Source organism: Polypterus senegalus, chromosome 1 (genome assembly GCF_016835505.1).
Source record: "Polypterus senegalus isolate Bchr_013 chromosome 1, ASM1683550v1, whole genome shotgun sequence".
In the NCBI taxonomy this organism is placed as follows: domain Eukaryota; kingdom Metazoa; phylum Chordata; class Cladistia; order Polypteriformes; family Polypteridae; genus Polypterus; species Polypterus senegalus.
The window spans coordinates 169110634-169135846 of NC_053154.1; the positions used below are offsets into that span (position 1 = coordinate 169110634).

Below are 25213 nucleotides of genomic sequence, written 5' to 3' on the forward strand. Positions count from 1 at the left end.
TGAAAATAAGCTTTCAGAAATACTCCATAACAATATTTTAAAGATGTTTAAAGAAAACAAAATCCTTTAAAAATGGTTCTTGTTGATTAAAGTTCTTGGTGATTAAATCTTTAGAGTAGCTGTTATTGGTTAGTCACCTCTTTGATTTATATATGGAAATGTACATGTTCTTCTTTGCATATAATTATCCTGCTTTCCGTGCTTGAATATGCTTATTAGGGTAAATACATGACACACATGTGCATAATTATGTACATATGTGCACATGTGCCTGAAAATGCATGCATTTGCATGCACATGGTGCTATACAGTCATATATGTACATGCATCTAGGGGTGCACAACTTTACATGTTAGGATAAGGGTACATGCAACTTTACTTTTGTGTATGTGATAAAAAAGTAGGATGCCTAGGTATTAATGAGGCTTTAAAAAGACTTCACTTTAGCCATCTGTTGAAATATCTAATGTGTGTCCGCCATTACTAACAATAATCGCAGAGAAGGCAGCATATCTGTACTAGTGAGAGAGTGGGTGTTAAAAAGAGAAGAAAAAAACCCACAAAGGCAAAATCAGCAGCCATGCTGACACACTTAAACAGTAACAAGCTGCTTCCTGTATAAGCAACACTTTATAGTATCAGAAATGGGAGAAAACGAAAGCAAGATGCAGTGACCATGGCCTGGGCATCAAAACAGGCCATAACAGAAAGAGTGCAAGAGCCAAGTAGCAGAGGCTGTTTGGTCACTTTAAGCAAGGATAAATGGAGACAAAAATTCATCTATGATCTTTACCCAAATACCGTACCAGAAAAAGTACCACCCATATTTATAAGGCCTTTTCAAAAAGTTCCCAACTTTAATGTCACAAAGAAAGTACATTTATTATAAGAAATAGCAGAACTGCAGATATAGGTTGCCAGACTTATGCTTTAGATTCACCGAGGTACACTATATGTCACTAGAACTTCTGGGATAGCACTATTAACAACAAAGGGCTTAATTTTCTCTATCTACTGTATGCAGCACCTTCCTTATCTATTAGATAATAAATACTTTCTTGTTTCACACACAGAAACACATATTTCACAATAAATCAGTCTCTTAAGTGTGCAAAGAAAGATAGGCTTTTAAAAACAGGACAACACCATTTGCAGCTGACCTCAGACTCTCCTGCACACTCTTGTCACAGATGAAAGACCACAGCTCTTGTGAGATGTTTCACATTTGGCATTAAAGGTCACCATGTTCTTAAAAAAGACCATTTATGAAGGTGGTACCATCTAATAATCTGGGCCTAACAGAAGGAGCAGAATTAGTGGCCTGTGATGGGATGTGTAATGCAACATTACTACATACAATAAAGACCCAACACCCTCCTGTTGTCTACGTAAGAGAGTGGGAAAGGAGAACGGTAAAAAGTAATTACAAATTTTAGATTATAAAATGTTATTACCCTTAAATCCATTGTGTTTAGTGCATAGTTACTGTCAGCATTTGAAAGCATCTTTGTATAGAATATTCATGATTTTTATTTCTGGTGTAAAGGATCCCAGGTTCTACACAATAATTTCAAAGTCAATGGCTTGGGATGATGACATAAAATCAAAATGTAGTATGTGGGATTGAACATGGGTCTCTTGATGGAAAGGCATCACAGGGACCTAAAGGTTTAAAGGACAGGAAGTCATTATCACCTCAATGAGATGATAATTCTGATTCATTGACTCTTTCCTTCAATAAAATAAAGTTATATTTTTTATGCATCCTTGATTATCATGACATGATGTATTACATGTTGTTTGGACAAGTGAGAAGATTACTCTACTTTGTACATTTGACAATATTAATACTATAATTGCTACTGTAACTTCTTATACAATATTGTTACACAAAACAAGGACTCTTACAGGCAATACATTCTAGTGAGTTGGATCTTTGTCATGAATATTCTATGGGGCCATGTGGACCTGGAAGAGAGTCGCTGTCAGAAAAGGCGAGAAGCTGTGTGGAGGGGTGTATGTGTGAGTGAGTGTGTGTCATTGTGAGAGAAACAGAGAGAGATGATCGAGCACATAATAGCAAAAGTTACACTCCCCTCCTTAAATCAATTGACCTGGGTTGCCAGTGACCCTTAGGAAGGATTCTGGCTTAGATTGCCTGACAGAGTTACAGAACGAGATTGCAGATGCTGTTTCTTCTAACTCCAAGTGAGTGGTGTGAGTGGGAGCTGGTAGCATGAATGTGCAGGCAGGAGATGAAGCAGAAAAAAGATTCTTGGAACTGCATGGGAGAACTGGAAGTTCGGAGCTGTTACAGTAACATTGAAGGGCAGCCAGGGAAGGAGATGCACTTCAGCAAACCTCATGTGAGGGCACGAGTAAGAGATGGTGCCTTTTATAATGTATTAGTCTACCAGTAACACTGATGATACAATAGCAGTTGGATAGTGCCATAACAAAATCACATCAAATGAAAAATTATTAACTGCTGAAGGAAAATTTTAACAGATATCTCATCACCAGCATCAAATACTCAACACTGAAAGTAGACCTTCAAATGAATATTCATAAATTTCCAATTTTGTGTGCAATGCACAAAGTACTAAATCATACATAGGCAACCAGTATGATTCATGATAATGATGATCATAATAATGATACTCAATAAATAGTGAAATGTACATGTTCACTTAGAAAGCGGTCTAGCTTCCAAGCACCCCAACTCAAAAGATCAGACTGCACATGCACACTCCTAAGAAAAGATAAGCCAATAATGTATATGGTAAAAGGCACTACCTAAATCACCCAGAAATAGGCAAGTGACACCAATCAGAAGGAAAATTTCACAAACTACAAAAAGAAATATCTCTCTAGATAACAAATTGCTTTTAGTATCTAATAGAAATTTAAAAAGCAAACTGATTCTCATGCCTAAGATGAGTTTGATATAATCATTTGAACAATATATAATTGTGACAAGTTTACTACTTCTTTGTTTTTTGTTCAACAGCACCATCTGCTAGAAGGTGGGTGGGAAGTTTCCCACTTGCCCTGAATGCAGAGGAGCACAATTACACACAAGAGGAATTTCGACAGTCAATGCTATATCATCGTATACATTAAGGTCCCGTAATGTAATTATGAACTATACTAACCAGAAAATTTAATGCAATGTTTCATAAATGTAAAGTAGGCCCCTACGCATGTTACAATCTGATAATACAGTACACCAAAGATAAAATTAATATAAGCAAGATGATTTGATTCCTAAAGCATTTTGAGCCTTCTTTTCTTGAGGAAATGGAAAAATCACACTGCATTTAAAAAATGCATGTGTTTGTTATACAAAATCCATTCATTATTGAACCATTTAATCCAGAGGTTTATCACCATTGTATTGGATGAAAAGGAGCTAACCCTGACCTGGACACCAGTTCAGCACAAAATTAATGCACCAAAACCCCTCCACACATGTAATTTGGAGATGCAGGAAATTTCTATGCAGATGCAGTGACCAGGTTAGGCTGTCAGGGAGCAGTATTAGAGACCCCAGAGGCAGACCTTCCATCAGGGCATTTTAGGTGAGCCGCAGGGGCCCTTGACAGTAAGGAGCCTTTTTACTAAAAGCCACCCTCTCACTTGATGAAACGATGGAGAATCCATTAGCCAAAATAATCAAGAAGAGACCCAGCCTTGATGAAATGATAAAGTATGCGTGAGATGAATTGTCCCCTACGACTTGATGAAACAATGAAGTGTTCATGGGCCAAAATGATTAAGGAACAGGGGAAGATGAGTGATAAAGTCTGTTTCTGAAATCAAGAGTGGTAAATGCTGCGCTGCATTAAAAATGACCCGATGTCCACTTGCTATATTGTTGAAAGTATAATCAACTTTCTGTTAACGAGTTATTTTACCCAGGGGCCTTTTGGGGTCTTAATCTGGCCTTGATGCCACCCTAGGACCACATGCATTAGAGTCCCATCCCATCTTGGTCATGTCCTTAACCTGCCAAGGCAACCTCATTATCCATAACAGGAAAATGCAACGGTCAGGTTTACTGTATATACTCACATATTAGTCAGGTATTGAAACCAGAAAAATCGATCATAAAATCAGACCCCAACTTATACACCCGTTCAAAAATGCAACGCTTAAATTTTTTTTAAACATCTTCCTGCCTCCTCCAAACTTTCAAAAGTTTCTCAGATGCATCAAATTTTGTTGCAGCAGTGCAGTTACCAATTTCTTTTGCTACTTCAACGACGTTTAATTTAAATCCAGCTTCATAGTTTCTTCTGATTGAATGCTCCATCATAAATAAGGGATGCTCTTATGATAAAGATGTATGAGGGTGGGAGATAAAAAAAACATAAATCAGTGCAAACGTTGCTTTTGAATAGTCTGGGTATTTCTGTGTGGTCATGTAGGCACAATAAAGAGAGAGAGAGAGAGAGAGAGAGAAAGGTTAGGAGCATGCGCTGATACAGCGCATTGCCGTACCCACATAGAAAAAAAAGGTAGTGTGCTCCGTGGTTACTCTCTCAGGTGGGCATTAGCATATCATAATCTCTTGGACCAATAGCATGACTTTGACTTATATGACCAAAATTATAAAATACCAGAAATTATACGATAAAATCAAGTCCCAACTTATCTGCGGGAGAGCTTATCCGCAAATATATACAGAAAATAATGTAAAAGAGGGATCCCTACGTACATGCACAGCAGTCTTAAAATAGAAACCCAAATAGAAAATGCAAGGTAATATCATACAAAAGAAACTCTTATAAACTCTACAGTTAAATTATACAAACCCCTAATTTAATCATGTGATTATATGATACAGATATATAGCTGCATTCAAAAGTTTGGAATCAACCAGATATTTATGTGTTTTTAACTAAAATAGAAACATTTTCATTAAAGTACCATTAAACTGATTTTAAAATATATCTAAGACATTACTAATGTTGGAAATGGCTGTTACTGGATGATATAAATGATTTAGAATCTATTATCCACATATGACACCAAAGCCTCAGCATCATCAGCCGCTACTCCAGCATCCTAATGGCAGACTCATTTAGTTCATCTATAATTAATCATGTGACCAAGCATATGCTCATACTCTTTAAGTGTGAACTGAAGCAGTCCCTACCTGGACTGAGATCCTCTTCTCTTCATTGGGAAGGATGCGGTAAGTGTAGACACAGTTCTGGTAGCTGCAACAAGGAAAGAAATTTTAAAATGCTTCTTGGTAGTTTGGGATAGTTAAGAGTATCTGCTACAATACTGATAATAAATTATTATTGAATTGAAATGTTTTAAATCAAATTACAGAAGAGGTGGGTTTGTCTGGTGTGTTGTGTTTATAAGTTGCTAACTTGCACTTGAATCTCTCAGGCACCTCATTGGGAGAAGCTGCTAAAACTGAAACTGAAACAAAATTGAAATTGTTATATAAAGTGATTCAAAGTTCATCTCACTCAAGTTTAAGGACACGGTCTCAAGATCTGTGGGAATTGGAGCCCAATGCTTCTTTCACAAATAACAGGGAGTGGTGACTGCTGAGATTTGCATAGTTCTTTATATGCTTTCACTCCCTGGGCTTCCTCAAAAAGTCCCTGAACACTTACTGCATTATTAGTAATTTGTACAAATTAGATCTGTTCAGTAGCCATCCCAAAGGCTGTAGAAGAGAAGTGAAGCATTTTAAGAACAGTAATAATAAGATGAAGAAGAACAACAGAAATCCATCCAGCTATTGGATACTGGTGTATAATTAATTTTAATAAATGCAGTGGCCTTAGAGTATATTTTTATGTATGTCTTGATCCTTTACTGTGTTTTTTTAGACCAAGTGTTGTATAGATGAAAAAAAAAATTCATTTTTTGAAAAAGCTGTATGTGAACTATACTTGAATGGGTATGGGTGTTTGCTCGTTTGTTTACTATGGTGGACTGAAGTTCAGGACTGCTTCCTTCTTTGTGCCTGGTGTTGCTGGGACAGGCTCTAAATCCCTATGACCTCAAGATGCATTAAATAAATTAATCAAATTAGATTAGATTAGATTAGATTAATCTTAATGAGAAATTCAGATGCATACAGTACTAGAACATAAAAAATGTACTGGTGAAGCTGTAATTGATTTGCCTTTCAAAGTGATCATATTATTATGATGGGTTAATGGCTGGTTTCTTTGAAAAGTTTACTGAGGGGATACTTAGAATGAAAGGTGCCTTAAAAATGAAGTGTGATATTAGTAAGAATGAAAAGGCACTATATAATATATGAAATATTTACCTTATAAAGACAACTGTTATAATACTATGTAACATACTGTTTGGCTGCTTTACAAAGTGTATTGTGATAGTATCCATAATTAAAGGCACTATCTAAAATAAAGCTCAAGTTATTGGCAAAGTTGTTACATAAAATAAAGACTGGAGGCTTGGCAAATCACATTGTAATTTTGCTTAGAATGACAGCAAGTACAGTGTATTAAATTATTAGCATATGAAAGTTAATATTATTTTATGAAAGTGCTCAGATTAAAATCCATTGTAGAAAGACTGATAACTTTTCTAAGAGAATAGCAATCATGTTCGAAATGAAAGATGCTACACAAAAGGTTGGTTTACTTCGTAAAGCTCATTAACCCAGCCACAGGGGATATACAAACTAGTGTTACTTTGCGCCAGTCCCAAGCCCAGATAAATGGGGAAGGGTACATTAAGAAGGGCATCCAGTGTAAAATTTTGCGAGATCAATATGCTGACAATAATACAGATTTGGTTGATTTCGGATTGGTTGAGACCAAGGTTAACAACGGCCGTCACCAGTACTGTAAGCCAACAGGGTGCAGGTGGAAATTGGGCTACTATTGGCTGAAAAAGGAGACAAAGAGGGGAGGGGGAAGGTATGTCCAGAGGTAGGAGGAGAGGAGGAAGGTAAAGAGAGTGGAAATGTGGGTAGGAACTTTGAATTCTGTCAGTTTGACTAGTAAGGGGAGAGAGTTAGCTGATGTAATGGAGAGAAGGAAGGATGATATATTATGCCTGACAGAGACTAAATGGAAGGAGAGTAAGGCCAGGTGAATCAGAAATGGGTTCAAATTGTTCTATCATGGTGTGAATGGGAGGGGAAATGGGGTAGGAGTTATTCTGAAGGAACAGTATGTCATGAGTGTTTTGAAGGTGAAAAGAGTGTCAGCCAGAGTGATGATTACAAAGCTGGAAATTGGAGGTGTGATGATGTTAGTGCATATGCCCCACAAGTAGGGTGTACGATGGATGAGAAAGAAGATTTCTGGAGTGAGTTGGATGAAGTGGTGGAGTGTGTACCCAAGAGAGAGAGTGGTGATTGGAGCAAATTTCAATGGACATGTTGGTGAAGGGAACAGAGGAGATGAGGAGGTGATGGTTAGGTATGGTGCGAAAGAGAGGAATGCAGAAGGTCAGATGCTTGTGGATTTTGCAAAAAGGATGGACATGGCTGTGCTGAATATATATTTTAAGAAGAGGGAGGAACATAGGGTGATTTACAAGAGATGAGGAAGATACACACAGGTAGATTATATCCTATGCAGGAAGGTCAGTCTGAAGGAGACTGGAGATTGCAAAGTGGTAGCAGAGGAAAGCGTAGGTAGGCAGCATAGGATGGTGGTCTGTAGGATTGGAAATCATGAAGAAGAGAAGAGTGAGGGCAGAGGAAGGGATCAAATGGTGGAAGTTGAAAAAGGAAGACTAGAAGTTTGAGTTGAAGGAGAACATAAGACAGGCACTAGGTGACGGAGAAGAGTTACCAGACAGCCGGGCAACTACAGCAGAAGTAGTAACGGTAACAGCAAGAAGGGAGCTTGACATGACATCTGGGTAGAGGAAGGAGGAAAAGTAAACCTGGTGGTGGAATTTGGAAGTACAGGAGAGTTTACAGAGGAAGAGGCTGGCGAAGAAGAATTGGGATAGTCAGAGAGATGTGAAAAGTAGACAGGAGTACAAGGAGATAAGGCAAAGAGAGAGGTGTTGAAGACTAAAAAAGGCATATGATCAGCTGTATGAGAGGCTAGGCACCAAGGATGGAGAAAAGGACCTGTACCGATTGGCTTGACAGGGGGACCAAGCTGGGAAAGATGTGCAGCAGGTTAGGGTGATAAAGGACAAAGATGGAAACATACTCACAAGCAAGGAGATTGTGTTGAGCAGATGGAATGAAAGACAGAGAAGGTTGGATGATGTGGAGATAGTGAATCAGGAAGTACAATGGATTAGCAAGGAGGAAATAAGGATAGCTATGAAGAGGATGAAGAATAGAAAGGCCGTTGGTCCAGATGACATACCTGTGGAAGCATGGAGGTGTTTAGACGAGACGGCAGTGGAGTTTTTAACCAGATTATTTAATGCAGTCTTGGAAAGTGAGAAGATGCCTAAGGAGTGGAGAAGAAGCGTGCTGGCACCGATTGTTAAGAATAAAGGGGATGTGCAGAGCTGTAGTAACTACAGAGGAATAACATTGATGAGCTGCAGCATGAAGTTATGGGAAAGAGTAGTGGAAGCTAGTTTAAGGAGGGAGGTGATGATTAGTGAGCAGCAATGTGTTTTTTTTGCCAAAAAAGACCACCACTGATGCAATGTTTGCTCTAAGGGTGTTGATGGAGAAGTATAGAGAAGGCCACAAGGAGTTGTATTGCGTCTTTGTGGACCTAGAGAAAGCATATGACAGGGTGCCTAGAGAGGAGTTGTGGTATTTATTGCATGAGGAAGTCAGGAGGGGCAGTGAAATGTGTAAGAGTTGTACAGGATATGTATGAGGGAAGTGTGAGAGTGGTAAGGTCTACTGTAGGACTGACAGATGCATTCAAGGTTTAGGAGAAATTACATCAGGGATCAGCTCTAAGCCCTTTCTTATTTGCAATGGTGATGGACAGGTTGACAGACAAGATTAGACAGGAATCCCTGTGGACTATGATATTTTGTGGATAACACTATGACCAGTAGTGAGCAGGGAGCAGGTTGAGGAGACCCTGGAGAGGTAGAAATATACTCTAGAGAGGACAGGAATGAAGGTAAGGAGGAACAAGACAGAATACATATGTGTAAATGAGAGGGAGGTCAGAGGAGTGGTGAGGATGCAGGGTGTAGAGCTGGCAAAGATGGATGAGTTTAAATTCTTGGGATTAACAGTACACAGTAACGGGGAGTGTAGAAGAGAGGTGAAGATGAGAGTGCAGACAGGGTGGAGAGGATGGAGAAGAGTTTCAGGAGTGATTTGTGAGAGGTGGGTATCAGCAAGAGTGAAAGAGAAGGTCTACAAGACCTGAGAATAAAACAGGAGACAGAGCTAGAGGTGGCAGAGTTAAAGATGTTAAGATTTGCATTGGGTGTGACCAGGATGGACAGGACTAGCAATGAGTACATTAGAGGATCACCTCAGGTTGGACAGTTTGGAGACAAAGTCACAGAGACGAGATTGCATTGGTTTGGACATGTGTAGAGGAGAATTGCTGGATATATTGGGGAAAGGATGCTAAGGATGGAACTGCCAGGTAAGAAGAAGGCATGAGAGGAGGTTCATGAATGTGGTGAGAGTAAAAATACAGGCAGTGGGTGTAACAAGATGCAGAGGAGGATATTGAGAAAGATGATCCGCTGTAGTGACCCCTAACAGGAACAGCTGAAAGAAGAAAAAGAAGATTTCGTAAAGCTCATTGTGGTAGTGTTCAAAATTAAAATTACATTTGGGGTATCTATTCATTGAATATCCAACCTGCATATCCAGTTTATGGTCAAGGGGATCACTAAATACAAGCTGAGAAGCAATACTGGATAGGACAGCAATCCATCACAGGGCATATTCATATGTGGCCAGGTAAGAATTGACAATTAACCTAAAACCAATATTTTGGGAAGGAAACTGGAGTACTGTATGTGGAGGAAACTGGAGTATGCACGGTAAATATAGGCAGTGCCCAAGCTGGGAACTGAACCCAGGACTCCACTCAATCCACTTTAACGTCGCAGGACTGGAGCCTATCTTGACTGTGAAAGGATATCGTTAAGTGACTGGTGCAATATAGCATAAGACAAAGACTATCCAGTCCTTCTCTAGACAGATAATTAAAAAAAAAATAATTAAGGAAGAGCTTCAGAATAGACCTTCATGTGTCAGACAGGCAATCCATGATTTATATGGACAGTTGTTTCCTTTGAATTCATCTGAACCTCAGTATAGTTCTCTGCTTTTCCGGTATTGTCTGCTCCATGAGCAGAAGGGTTTTCTTTTTAATATATCATCTTATCTCATATGGCATTTATCATTGTGGACACCATGGTGACCATGTGGGATATTTAATCCTGCTGTGTCAGTTTCTGTAGACCTAACTGTTATTAGGTCAGCAGAATTATTGCCCTCAGATCACATGGGTCAAACTCCTATACACCCCCTCAGCAGTATTCTTCATTCCTTGCTCCAGACGTCTTACCTCTTGCATGGATTATCACGAACAAGCTTTTCATTTTCTTAGTTTTCCTTTTACCACTGGGTCTACCAGAGCTGGGTCTGGTAACCTGATTAAAATTCCAGTCTGCCCGCTCACACACTTCTCACTGTCTAGCTGGTATCTTTTAATATGCTTAACAGTCAGCTCAAGGACCTGCATAATGAATGCCACAACCCTGCACTACTTCCTCTTTCACAAACCAGCCACATCTGCACACTCAAGCAAGCTTACTGACTTTTGAAGTACAGTACAATTATGCAAATTTCAAATTAAGGATAAGAAAAATAGGTGCTTTTTGAAGGGCAAGCATAGGTGGTGGAGTCCAGTAACCTTCTAGACTGTGCCACAATCCACTTTGTTGTGTTTCAGCTGGGGACTAGATAGAACAAAAAAGAGCAAAAAAGTTCTGTTTTACACAAAAGAGTTTAGGGTACTGGCTTAAAGGTTTGAAGCATAACCTACGTTACTGCTAGTGAATTCTTGAGTAAGTGCCATGTTGATACACATCATATGTCAAATGAGCTGTGCACTTCCCTTATCATTTGCAAATATTGTGAGAGGCGACCATGAATAAAATGATACGGTGAGGCAACATCATCTTTTCATATACTGTAGCTATGTTATTTATTTATTTGTATAGGACTTATTATAATCAAGAGAAGTTCCACTAAACACGGGTGGTACTTTAATGACCATGAGTGCCTGTTAGCACGAACCCATTATAACAGCATAAAATAACAGTTACCAGCACACTCACATAAGCACTATTCAGCTCTTTATATTGTACAACACCTTTCATAGCAACAATCATCAGTAGATGCTGATCAATACAAAAATAGAGTACTAGCTAAAGAGCCAAAGAAAGAAATGAAACAGCATTTTGCAGCAAAGACCCCAAGTATCAGTAAAGGAAATTCATACAATAAGCCTAGCTATCTTGTCCACATCTCAAACACTGGTGTAGCATGACATTTAGAAAAATGTTGGTTGTGTAAGGTTCAATGTGATAATAATTGATTGATTGGGCGATAGAAGCATGTTGGCTCAATAATTTCTTTTCCTGCTTCAGGGAGTTGCATTCAAATTCTGTGGCAGGAAAAGGTTCCAACTTTCTCTCAAAGACAACAGTTTCTTTTTTGTTTTCTAAAATGTCCTAGCATGAGTGAGTGGATGTGTATATGTACTGCTTGGGAAATGCATCCTAGAAATAATTCATTTCCAACTCTTTTCAGAACCCATTGTGGATTATGAACATTGAGGAAATGGATAGGTGGTTAGATGATAAATTAATAAAACAACCACTTTGTGCTTTCCCCTGTTGACACTGTTTGTTGCAGATTTCCTAACACCTGGAGGGACTGTCACCTTCTACTGAAGCTTTTTGGAATTTAAAGACTAATTTAAAAATTAAACAAATTGAACAACTTTCAAATTTCAAAGTTTATGCTTGACAAACTGACTGTGCTCATTGCAGCAGTCTTCCAAGAAGCATTTGAAATCCAATAAGATCGCCAACTTTGTTTACACCGAAATGTCTTTCAGCATCCATTTTTGGGATTTTTAAATTAAGATTAGTTTTTTTTATTCAATTCTTTTTGATCCAATTAACTCTGCAAGGTGGGCCTCTAATGACTTGTGTCAAAAAAGAAACCCTTACTGCCTGATTTCAAACCCGGCCTTAATGGGCATGTCTGTTTATGTGATAAAAAATGAAGCGAGACATGAGATGTGAAGGCCTGTAATATCTGAGAGCAGGTAAAAAATGAGACAGGGTGTGAATGAAGAAATCTCCCATTTGTGAGAAGAAGCCTTATATATCTAGATCCTGTAAAATGGATTGTTGCATGGAATTATGTAGTGACAGTCTGGATAGAGGAAATCACAATTGCACAACAAAGAAAGCAAGGGAGTGTCTAAAATGTTTCTTTACAAGTGTCAAATTTTATAACTGTGTGTGAGCTGACTGCGTGCATATTGGTGTATCATAATAATAAATTCTGTAACATAAAAAACACTTTTTAGATAGATAGATACAGGGTGGTCCAGATCCAATTATGCAATTTTCATTACGCTATAACTTATTAAGTTTATTACATACAGAATTCACAAAAAAATATTTTTGTTGCCGATAGATAGCAGCACCTGCCCTGCATTCCAAAATGGCGGGGAGATGGTTGCCAGTCGAACAGCAATTCACTTGTCTTGTATTGTTTTCCTGCATTGCATTAAAAGTTGCATAATTAGATCTGGACCACCAGATAGACGATAGATAGATAGATAGATAGATAGATAGATAGATAGATAGATAGATAGATAGATAGATAGATAGATAGGTACTTGTTGATCTATAAAGTATCTGTATTATCTCATATGCACATCAGAGGCTCCACTTCCGGGCTCATTTGAGTTATGTAACACCAATTCAGGACTACAGGGGGCGTTGTTGCTAATTGCATAATCTCCCCTTTCCACCACAGTGCAGAGAAGATGCACAGTGAGGGGAATTGACTCTGTCCCTTTTGGTCCAACCACAGTAAAGTCTGCTTGTGGACTGAGCACACTGTAGGATGGAGCTCTGACACGAAACAACCAGCTCAAGATAGCCAACTGACAGGCTATTTTTAGCTGTTTTGTTTCTCGTGCCAATGACCAACTGTTTTACTTTAAGTTGTTTAAATGAATTAAATGGGACAACCCAACATTTATTTTGGGTACAGTGATTCCATTGACTGACAACAATATATATATTCTAATTTTGCATTCTATTTATACTTGTAACTTGTCTATTTATACGAACTTCCATGGGTGTATTTGTAACATCCTGGGGGCATGTCTGTTTCCAGTTGTGCATTTGCTGGAAGTGCAAGACAATGTCATATACATTCCCGTCGTTAGCTGCATTGCAGAAATAAGCGTGTTCAGGATTTTATCTCATTGTCTGTGCTCACATTGGCATATGTGACCGCGTCAGTGTTTGAGAGTGTGTGAAGTCACAGTATGGTTGTGAAATTCTCCTCATATTCACATACTTTTCCACATCTATATGTCAAGTTGCTTTTGTTTGTCTCAGAACATAATCGTGTTTGAGTCTCTGTCTTCGTAGACACTCTACTCCAGTATGGTTGTGTGTCATAGTGAGACTGTGCATGCAGGTCTGTGTGTTTTTGTGCCTATACATGAAGTTTTGCCTGTTGTGTATGTCACATCACAACCATAAGCAGGCCTACTCCCAAAATGGGATTGCAGATGGATTAACTACCAGAAGTGTCATGGAACCATGCTAATTTTGCAGTTGCTTCCCATCGAGCTTCAGAGTCTCTGTCTCATTTCCTTAATAAACAAACTTGAAATTACTTAACAGCTGCACTTGCCTAGTTTTGCAAATATCCTCTAGTGGGATGAACTTTAAATGTCCATTTTGCTATAGTCCAGTTATGAATTTACACCTTTTTATTTGGCAATGGGAATGTATGATGCAGTTTCAGCCTGACATATAGCTCGAGCCAGTTTTCGGCCTTTATTGCATATTTGTCTCAGCCTTCAGAAACCCAATTAGACTACTATTACACATTTGACTCTTTTCTGGCAAAGAGCTGTTCTTCTTTCTCCTTTGTGGTGCCCAGTTACACCAGTGCTGCTAAACTAGAGACAGAAAGGGTGACAATTTTGACTGGAAGTTGATTTTTGGTCAGATGACAAAGCATTTTGCAAAGGGCAGTCAGTTAGAAAGAGTGTGGGAAGAGCTACTGAAAGAGAGAGCAGCACGCAGACAGGCAGAGATGCCATCTCGAGATTTGAAGATGGACATGCTGCATGAAGGCAGAAGTTTAGCCACACATTAATGCTACTAAAGTAGAAATGGGAGGGTATTCTCCTCCATCCTAGGAATAGGACCAAGGCAGAGAATTAGAAGTTAGCATTTTCTCTCAGGCACCCACTATGCATAGCTCACTCTTCCTGTATAAAGCACTACATGTATTGCAAAGCTGACATCCACCCTCCAACCCCTAAACGTTGACCCCAAGAGGCTACTTACAGTAAGCACAGGGCATAGGCCCCTGGAATAGATTCACTGTCCCGTAGCAAGAAGCTGCCATCCCGGGATGCCTTGGATAGCAGCTCCTCAGCTTTCGTGCGAGTGATATTTCCATGGTACCAGGTCTGCGAAGTCGTCATGCTGCTTCTAGGAAGAAGATTTTTCTCTTGAAGAGGAGAAGCAGGGATGGGGCAGGGGTTGGGGTGGGGGAGGTGAGAGCACTAATGGCAGGCGTCCTCTTCTGTCAGCTCGACTTGTCTCCCACTGGGGTGGCGGGTATGCTGGCTAGTTGGCAGTCTGGCAAAAGCCAGAGGTGGCTGGAACGACAAAGTTCGCTGCACACGCTGCAGGGCCTCTTGCTGGCTTTTCTATGAGCTCTTCCTGTATGTAGCACAAAGAGGAAAGAGCCGAGGCAACTTCCTCATTCAGATTTCTTAGCAAGTGCTGAGCCCAGCACCTCTGCAGAGCCAACTAACTTGTACATTGTGCTGCCAACAACACCCACAGAGCCACTTGCCCAGCAATCACAATCCTTGGTCTCAAGAGCTGTTCTTTAACTTGAAAGATGCCAGCTGTGCCACCTGAGAGTACTAAGACAATTGCAAAGACTCATGGGAGAACATCTCCCTGCTTGCTCAACAAGAACAGCCCAACTATTCCATTCTTTTCCTTATACTTCTCCATTTGGGGATGGTTAGGGTCAGGTTTTGTTTTTAGATTGGTGGAGCTGATCATTTAGGCTGAGACCTCTTCACAACTTCTGCAGACTCATAAATGCACCACACCCTCTAGTGTGGCATAAGCTTGCAATGCTGGAAACTCCCAGGCAAGCAACATTAGGGAAATCCTTATCCATATTTATTTTTACATAATATTAGGGTGTTTTAAAGGCACTTTATAGTATAGCTTAAAGTGAGTTCATGTATTTTCCCTGCCTTTCTGCTGGAGAGAAATCAAAGCTATAGTACCAAGGATCTAAAGTTGTTAAGTCATATGAGAAAGAAATTTAGCAAACTGAAAAAAAAAACAAATGAAACAAAAAAGCACGTGTGTGTGTGTTGTATGTGTGTGTGTAAAGAATAACAATAAGTGCTTAAATTACGACGGCACAATGGTACTGCATAAACACAAACAAAAAAAAGTGAATCCTCAGGTCTTTCAAAGTGCCTTCTTGGGCAAGAAATCTCAGGTCTAAGAAATGACACCTCCTTCACTGGTTTTTATAAGGCTGCGACCAGAAGGAGCGGGGCCTTCTCTGTGTGTGTTTTGTGCACTCATTGGCCAGCTTCTAGGTGCTGTGGGAGGAAGAGATAGAACAGTTACAGTCAGTGACCCATCGCATTCTGGAGTGGTTTTACCTACTTGGTTTGAGCCATGAAGTTGATCCTCAAGCACCCATGCATGATACAACCCTCCCTGGGCTCAGCCATAGAGGTCATGGAGGTTGTGGACTTGGGATAGCTGGCATGGAGGGTCTGGTGCATGTGTAAGACCATAAACTAATAGGGCTGCAAACTCTAGAACCGCTTGGTGACCCAGGGGTTGGAATCCTTATGTGATGACAACCAAAGTATGGGTGGCATGGTCAGTCACTAAAATAAACTCCTGCACTGGAGGGGGCAGTATCTGAGTTGGGTAATGGCCCACTAAATCGCCAGTACCTTCCACTTAATCACTGAATACCTCAGTCTAGCAGTTTCCTGCTGAGGTACATCATGGGGTGTTCTTGGCTTAACATGGCTTCAAGGCTGGTGTCTGAGGTGTTGATCTGAAGGAGACTGGGAGTGAGAAATTGTGAGATATTAACACCAGAGTTGACATTAGGGAGGTCATTTTCATGTCACAGAATCCTTCTTTTGTTTCTGTGTTCCATACCAACATAATGGCAGTTTGTTTTCATGTAAGGTTTTCTAAAGGCATCACCCTCTTAGTGAATTATGGTACAAACCTCTAATAGTAACTTGTTAAACCCAGAAAAGCTTGCTGCTTTTGATTTGCACTCAGGGCCAATCATGAATGGCTGCAACTTTAGTCCATTGGTGTTTGACTCATCCACCCCCAACATACAGCCCAGATATTAAACCTCAGTCAATCCAAAATAGCATTTTCTTTTATTTATCCAGAGACTGGCCTTGTGGATGGTGTGGAGAGTGGCCAACACATGCCAGATGTACTCCTCCCAGGTGCATGAATTTATGACAAAGTCATCAATGTAGGACATCACTATAGACATTATAAGGCTGAAGCAGTCTGTCCACTAGATACTGGAAAGTTGCTGGTTCCCCATGCAGCCCAAACAAAAGAATTCAGTGCTGCCAGTAGCTGCTACGGGTGCTAAAGATCATGTTGAGAATGGACACGATAAGAGAACCTCAAGTGCTCCAAGAGGTTGTCCACCCTCAGCATGTGATAGGCATTAAAATGGGAGACCTGGCTGAGCTATCAGAAGTCATAGCAGAAGCATCAACTTCCATTGGGCTTGGGGACAAGCACAATAGTGCTGTACCATGGACTGTTGCCCTCTTATATGATCCCTAGGTCCAGCATGTGCTTTACTTCCATCTCCATCTCAGCCTTCTTTGCTTCCTGCAGCAGGTATGAGTGTTCCAGGATTATGACCCCTGAGGGGGAAAGACACCATCAAAAACCATAAATAAAAACCAAAAAGGGCATTACAAAATAATCATAAAATAAAAGGTTTATTTTAACCAAAGGCTGTACAAGCCTAAAAGCTCCAAAGAGCACAAAGGAACTGCCAGAAAGACAAGGTAATTAAGCAAACATAGTCCCAAAACAGAATCCAAAAATCATTATTGAAAACAGAGCAGAGGTACAAAAAATCAATAAACCTATAATCCCAATAGGAAATCTAGAGGTGTTATCAAAAACAGAGCAGAAGTTCAAAAATCCAGAAAATCAAAACCAATAACAAGGCACAGATACAGTACTCCTCACTCCCTAGCGTGTGTGAGTGATATATATCTATCTATATATATCTATATATATCTATATATATATATATCTATATATATATATATATATATATATATATATATATATATATATATATATATATATATATATAGTGGACTATGGCCGGCCAGTCATCCCGGCCAATAACCCCAGGCCACCAGATGGAGCCCTCCCTGCAGCATGAAGGTGCCCCGAATGCCAGCAGGGAATCATGGACATTGGAGTTTTCCTTCACAGCCCTGCTGGATACCCTGGGGGCCACCAGAGGACGCTGCAGGAAGGCCCAGGGACTATTATTTGCCCTGTAACCCAGAAGTACATCTTAGTCATAGCGACAGGAGAAATTACATACTTCCGGGATGAAGAAGAAGAGTTTTGATCTGACCCGGAAGTGGTAAGAATCACATGGACTGAGAGGATCAGAAACACTTCCGAGTCAGGGACTATAAAAGGACTATGGGAAATCCCAGACAGATAAGCTGAGTCGGGACGAAGGGTGGCAACGCGTCTGGGAGAGGAGGATTGTTTATTGGTTATTGTATTAATTGTGATTTATGAGTATAGTGCAGTGGAGGGTGCTTTGTGCACTGTATAGTTCAAATAAATGAATAATTTGGACTTTTATCTGGTGTCTGGCGTCTGGTCTGAGGGTACAAGGGGACGACAGCGCCTCCTATCTATCACAATATATATATATATATTGTCGCATGCGGCTGGGGGTGGAGCCCAGCCGGGACACCCAGGAGGACCGGAGGAGGGAATGTACCTCCTCCAGACCACAAGGGGGCGACCGCCCTCGTTGTGTTGGGGGCCACAGGTAGAGGGCTTGGAAGTCCAACCCTGTAGGGACCTGTGGCCACCGCCAGGCGGCGCCCCAGTGCCTGAACAACCCTGGACCTCAGCACTTCCGCCACACCAGGAAGTGCTGGGGGGAAGAGGAGCAGGGACACCCGAAGGGCTTCCGGGTGCGCAGCCGGCACTTCCGCCACACGGGGGTGTGTCCGCAGGAGATTGCCGGGAAGCAGCTGGAGCCCATCCGGGTTCCTATATAAGGGGCCGCCTCCCTTCATTCAGCGGCGGAAGTCGGGTGGAACAGGGACGGAGCTGGAGAGAGGACTGGAGGCGGCTAGAAAGGCATTGTGTGACTGTGAGGCCTGGACCTTGGGGAATCGGTGCTGGAGGCACTGGGGTGTGCACTGACTAGAACCTGTAATTAATGTATATAATAAAGGAGTGTGTTGGGTGCAGAAACGATGTCCGCCTGTCTGTGTCCGGGTCCCATTCCACAATATATATATATATATATATATATATATATATATATATATATACATACTAGCCGTGCCTGTGGCTCCGCCTGCGTATTAATGAAAAAGGACAGTGAGAAGGGTCCTGCCCGGCTCTCCACTCCTGACGTCATGCTTCCCCCTCCCCTCAGCCCACAGCCTCTGTCTCGGATTAGCATGAATATATCGCTCCTGCAAATAAACTATGATTCTTATCGCGATGAGAGAAATCGCAAAATCAACCAAAATCAAAATGTTCAAGCAAATTATAGAAAAAAAAACAGATCTAAATCCATTAAGTAGTTTTCTCGTGAAAAAACAAACAGACAGATAGACAGACAGACGTTGGATTTCATATATATAGAGATTTACTGTCAGACATGTAAGCATGGGGAGTATCTTATAGATAATGGTTCAGGTTGTTTGTGAGAAGAAGGAAAAAATAAATGCACCAGAACTAACAAAGCTTCTGTTTCCTCTAAAGTGGAAGAGAAGCTGCTGGAGAATGACTGATGTCACATCTAATACAAGCTCCACCAACGCTGCCTCTTCCACCTCCAATATATATCTTTAGCGAAGAAAAGAGCTCTGAGCTAATGTACACTTCAAACATAACTTTTTTTCATAACAAATGATATAAATATAGGTTTTGTTGTATTTTGTCTCCAAAAATCACACTTTCAGACCCTCAGAATGCCAAACACAGAAGAGGTCAGTCCTTAACTCTCATTCAGAGTACCTGACAATTTTAACACTTCCAATAAGAGCGGAGGTTTATGACATCAAATTGAGATTGCTGGTGTCAGCTGAATATGAAAGTCCATCTTACATGTTTCTGATTTATATTATGATGGTAATGAGAAATCTTCAAGTTTATACATATTGCAGCATTCTAAACACTTCCTGCAAAGTGTCTAGGGCACAGGGATACCACCAACATAATAAAATGCCAAGTCACTATTGTCTTGTTTCTCACATACAAATTATGAAATTATGTGTCATGCCCTGTTATTGACTTGACCTTTTTTTTCTCCACATTCACCTGTATGTGCAGAAATGTGCCCCATTTACTTTCCACACCTTCCTAGCATTGAGAAATGTTGAAGTCAAAGGAATTAATACAATTAGCTCCCTAGAAGACATTATGTATCCTCATAAGGAATGCTGTCACTACCACTTACCCATAGTCCTACAGGTGACAGTTTAAGATGGATCATTATCTATCTTGAAAGTGATGATCTAAAATTATATTGATGACAACTGATACATTTACTATACAGAGAAACACTGCTTGATTTTTATATTTGTAAAGTAAACTTAAAACTGATAGAAAAATAAAATTTATAACAACAGTTAACATTTAACATTTTTCCTACCTTAGAAGTTATCTTTTACATATGAAGAAATCTAACATCACCTAAAACCTGTAATGTTAGTGAACAGATTAAACTTTTATGTGTTTTCCATTCTTATTTTATCAGTTAAATTTCTCCCTTTGATATTTCCTTCTATTTTAATAAAATAAATAGTTTTGAGGATTTTTCAGCACTTGTTGTTTCAGGTCTGCTTGTCATACAATGATGCCCCCAATCATACACAGTGTAGCCTCTAGAAGACATTATAGTAGTCGTTAGATACTCTGTATTAATTAGAAGAGCAATAATGGATGTGGAATGTTTCTACAATGCATCTAGATCAAGACTGAATAATGAAAAAAAAAGCTCAATAAGAGGAATGGTACAGTGAACTGCATTTTTTCCTATCCTGCCTTCTATGGCCAATAGAGCAGAGAGAAAAGGAGACATACAGAGATAGACCTGGCACCAAACCTGTGATACTGACTGAGGGGGAACTAACTTCTGGTTCAGACAAAAAATGTGTAGTTGTTCACATCCAAAGATGAAAAATGTTCCAAATGTTCATTATTTTTCTACAGAATTCCTGCTAAAATAAACTAAGATTCTGAAATCACAGAAGTAGTAGAAAGAAAGAGAGACAGACAGAAGCAATCCCTAACCATGTAGTTAGGTGGTGGTGTACACGTGATCTAAAAGCTGCAATATAAATAAACCTGCACTCATACAGGACATGTAATTCCAATCTCAGAGAATGGAACTGCATGTACACTATGAGCATTTGGGATTCCAGTAAATTATGTCAGTATTAATAAATAGGGATATGAACTTTTATTCTTTTCATAATTTATGACTGTCTCATTATATTTGCAATAGTTTTATTTCATCCAGATCCAAGTTAGAAGCATGGAGAATTAGATTTTTCACAACAGTTTTGATTTTTAACGTTGTTAAAATAATTTAGCATAAATTTTGACGGTTCTCATGGGCTCCAACATTTTTGAAAAGTGTCACCTAGGAACTGTCCTGGAGTGACAATGTAAAAGTTAAGCGCTAGCATCTTATCTCTCTCCAAGATTGCACGTATTCTCTGTGTTGGTATGTGTTATGAACTAGAGAGCTCACAAACATACAAAGTCTATACAAAGAAACACTCAAAATAGCTACTAGAAGGGGAAATCACCATTAAACCCTGGCTAGTAAGTAAAAGGGCCACGTAGAATCTTTATAAATAAAAAAAATTCTTTTCACAAAAATTCTCTGTGGCAAAAATAAGCTCAAAAGAGCAGTGGCAGAGCTAAATTATTGGGGCCTTGAAGCTTGAACTGCTATGGGTCCTCTTCAAAACCAGCAAAGAGGTCTGGCTTGCCACTGTTATCTTCTTCACTGGGGTTGTTCCATGACAGATCACCACAATTTTTTATTTAAAATTAAATTATTATTAATTATTATTGGATTATCTCACATATCAAAGTCATTGGTGTAAATGGAAATCTGGTCCTTCCAGGATTAGGAGCCCTGAAGCTTTAGGTTTATTATTTTCATAGTAGGTTCGCTTTTGCAAAAGAGCACAAAAGGCACAGAAGAGAAAGCCTTCAAAAGCTAATCCTGAAAGTGAACAAAGTTCCAATTCATATCCAAAAAACAAAGCCCTAAACCAGAGCACAGTCAAAACAATGAGTATAAATCAAATAAAGTAATATAACAATAGTCACTAGAGGAACTCACCACCACCAACAGGCCATTCAGAACGAACCATAAGGGACTGTGGGTTTCTCCAGCCTTTATAGAGCTGAATGCAGCCCCTTAACAGTGATGGACAGGTGGTCCTGCCTCTTGGGGAACAATCCACAAAAAACACGCAGAACGTAAAGGAAGATGCATAGGCACATACAGTGGAAACTAAATGATAAACAATATTAAAATAAACAAAGGAATCAAAAATGAACATAACAGACATAAAATGGTATTAGAACTCTCGCCAGGGTGGAACCCTGGCTGAAACATGACATTATTCAATTCCACAAAAGCCCTGTGGAGCAATTTATAATCATAAACATTCATGTGTGCAGCAATCTGGAAGGCAGCATTTCTTCTTTTTATATGCTGCTTGGAATGAGTATTCCTCTGGAACAACACTTTGGACAGTTTTGTGATTGTATGAGATAGGCTGACACATATAGCCAATGGATGCTGTGTTATGTATTAATGTGTGTTTATATGTTTGTTTGTTGTTTTTGAAGTGATATTTTTTATATTTTTATTTCTTTACTGTGACATTTGTAATTACGTATCGTTCCTTTCAGTTTCCTGATTCTCCTTGTGCACTGTGGGTGGACACCCAGGAGGCAGGGCCACCCTGACATCACTCCTTCTGAGCCCTCACTCTGTGGCTCCTCTCTACTATGGTTAATAACTTGTTGTAATGTAAAATAGTTAGGTCTATTATGCATATGTAACAATTCCCATCAAAAAAAATCTGTTTAAATTGTACATATGCTTACCCATATGCGAATGGCAGAGCCGCGAAGTGTCTAGTGCACGGGGGTTGGCGAGCAAAGCGAGCGGGGGCAGAGCCCCTTAGTTTGTAAATAAATAGGTTTTTAATTTTATAAAGATCCTTCGAAGCCCTTTTTGTTTCTAGTCTGGGTTTTAACAGTAATCGCCCCACCTTAGTGTACAATTTTAGAAGTATTTATGGAACTTACATGCTTTTGGAACTCCCAGTTCATGACAGAAGGGCCACCTGCCAATCACCTCCAGGAACTGGCCTCTAAACTATAAACTGTAGGGTCTCCCATAGTTCCTAATGGTTCATTTCAAATGCACTAGAAAGGATTGGTAAGTTCTGACATTTTACTGTGCATTAGTGATTTTTTTTGTGCATGTTTTGTCTGGATTCCTGACCATTTTTGCTCTGTTTTCTGACCATTCTCTGGATTTGTGATTTAGAACTTTGGCTGCTTGGCTTGCCTTGTGTTTTAGACAACTCCATTTTGTCATTGTGCTCTTTGGAATTTTACTCATTTTATAAGGTTTCTGTGTATGCCTGTTTTTTCTAGCCAGGGTTTGGTAGTATATCTCCCTCCAGTGGGCATTATTGGAAGTGCTTTTGCAACTTTATGCAAATTACTTGTTTTTTTCAATATATTTTTGGAACTCCAAATTCATGGGAGGAGACTCATATGACCTTGAAGAGGAAAAGAAGGCTGAACAAAATAGTCTCACAGCAGGCAATGATTCCAAGTTCAAGTGCTATTAGATGCCAGTGCCTCGTTTGACATCTGCTATATACACATTGTAACCTCTCAGAAGGCTTGACAAGCCATGAGACACAAATATGCAGAACTTTTTAATACCAGATGTAACCATATCTTAATTTAGTGCTATTTACAGGGTTTTTAACCCTTGGATTCACTCTGTCTTTTAAGTGTGCTGGGGAATATATTCAGGCAGAACTCTTTCTTCTCAAAAGAAGACAAGGGAACTGCCCTTGGATTCTTTCTCTCTCACACTTACATTTTCTGAAAGGAGTAAAATTGGAATGGTCAGTCCACATCCTTTTCCATTGCCATACTTGAGTGTGAATTTGAGTCATCCAATTCTTCAATACCCTGCTCAGGCATGTCCTGTTGTCCACATTTTAGGTGCCCTTCTGAGAATAGGGCAGTACCTGAGGCATATGGAATACTCAATCCCTTTCTCAGTAGCCTCTCCTCTGCTCTAAGAAGGTTCAGCATAAGCTATCAATCAGCTGTGATAATATATATGAAGTGCAGCCATTTTCACTTTTCTATATTAAACTGCATTTTCCACATTTTATTTCCCTTCCATAAAATTAAAATTTTGATAGTTTTTAAAAATTTTCCTTCTTTAAAGGTTGTCCAAGTCTTGAATTGCTTGTACTCCATCTTCAGTTCCCACCTTACTGTCTGCTGTCACTCATGGGTGCCTGAGGATCCCCCCTATTGGACTATGCTGACGCTTGCAACACTGCTCCCAGGAAAGATGGGGAGCCAACGCTAACTGTATTGTCTCTTTTAAACTCTGTAGTGCTGAGAAACCAACCAGTGAGGACAACTGAGCTCTGCTCATGACACTCCCAGAAACCCTACTCCTTACAGTCCCGCCATTTAAATATTGATGTCACCGGAAGGAACAGAACCTACTCCATGTCTGATGTATCCAACCTTGACCAGCTTGATAGAGCCTTCAAAGTAGAAAATCCAAGTAGGATACCCACTGCATGCCTGTTTTCTGTTCTTGTGCCACCCAACACTTATTTTAATACTTTTTTTTTGGACATTGGCATTAAACAGGGTGCCCCAGTTGGTCCCCCAACTTTTCAAAAGAACTCCTCCACTCTTTTGTCCCTTTACCATGAATATTTCCCAAGTGTATTCACCATATCTGCATAAATGTCATTATTACAGTGTAAATTATAAATAGTAATGACACTCCACTGGGACTCCATTAATGACCACACTCCATGAGAAGAACCCTTCACTTATTTGTACTCTTTGTCTGCAGCCAATTAATCTACTTTAAATTTAGTTCTGCAATTTACCTTGGATGTCGACAGCTTCTAGTGCCAAAATTAATCTTTGGTGTGGATCTTTATCATAGGCTTTTTAGAAGTCATGGTGCAGGTTTTGCTATTATCTTCTGTTCCGGTTGCTTGTACACAAAAGGTTGACAGATTTATTTGATAAGATCTTTCTCTCATAACCACATGTTGTATTAGTATTTTGTTTTATTATACAGCTTAAATAAAGTTTTTTTTTGGGTTTTTTTCTGTCCTTATCGTACTCATCTTTACAGAAACAGAATGCAATATTATATATTAGAATCTACTTTTCTACTCATTATACAGTATATATACTGTATGTTATTTAAGCCTGTATTGATTTATTTTTTTTTATCACTTTCTTCATTATTATTCTTGCCATAATTCACTTGTTTATCTTTTCTTATGGCTATTTCTTTGACATGCTGTAAAGTACTTTGAGCTACATCCTGTGTATGAAAATGTGCTACAGAAATCAATGTCTTTGTTTTCAT

At 39.6% G+C, this 25213-nt stretch overlaps 1 protein-coding gene across 1 annotated transcript in view; it reads right to left on the reverse strand.

The window, feature by feature from the left end:
- The window catches only part of inpp5d (inositol polyphosphate-5-phosphatase D), a 137168-nt gene extending 122220 nt beyond the window's left edge, over positions 1–14948 (reverse strand). The window contains exons 1-2 of the mRNA XM_039762696.1: positions 14539–14948; positions 5162–5225 (exon numbers count right to left, since the gene is read on the reverse strand). Of these exons, the coding sequence (XP_039618630.1) occupies positions 5162–5225; positions 14539–14678 (204 nt within the window). The 5' untranslated portion in view covers positions 14679–14948. The remainder of the gene's footprint in view (positions 1–5161; positions 5226–14538) is intronic.
- Between the last annotated feature and the right edge of the window lie 10265 nt (positions 14949–25213).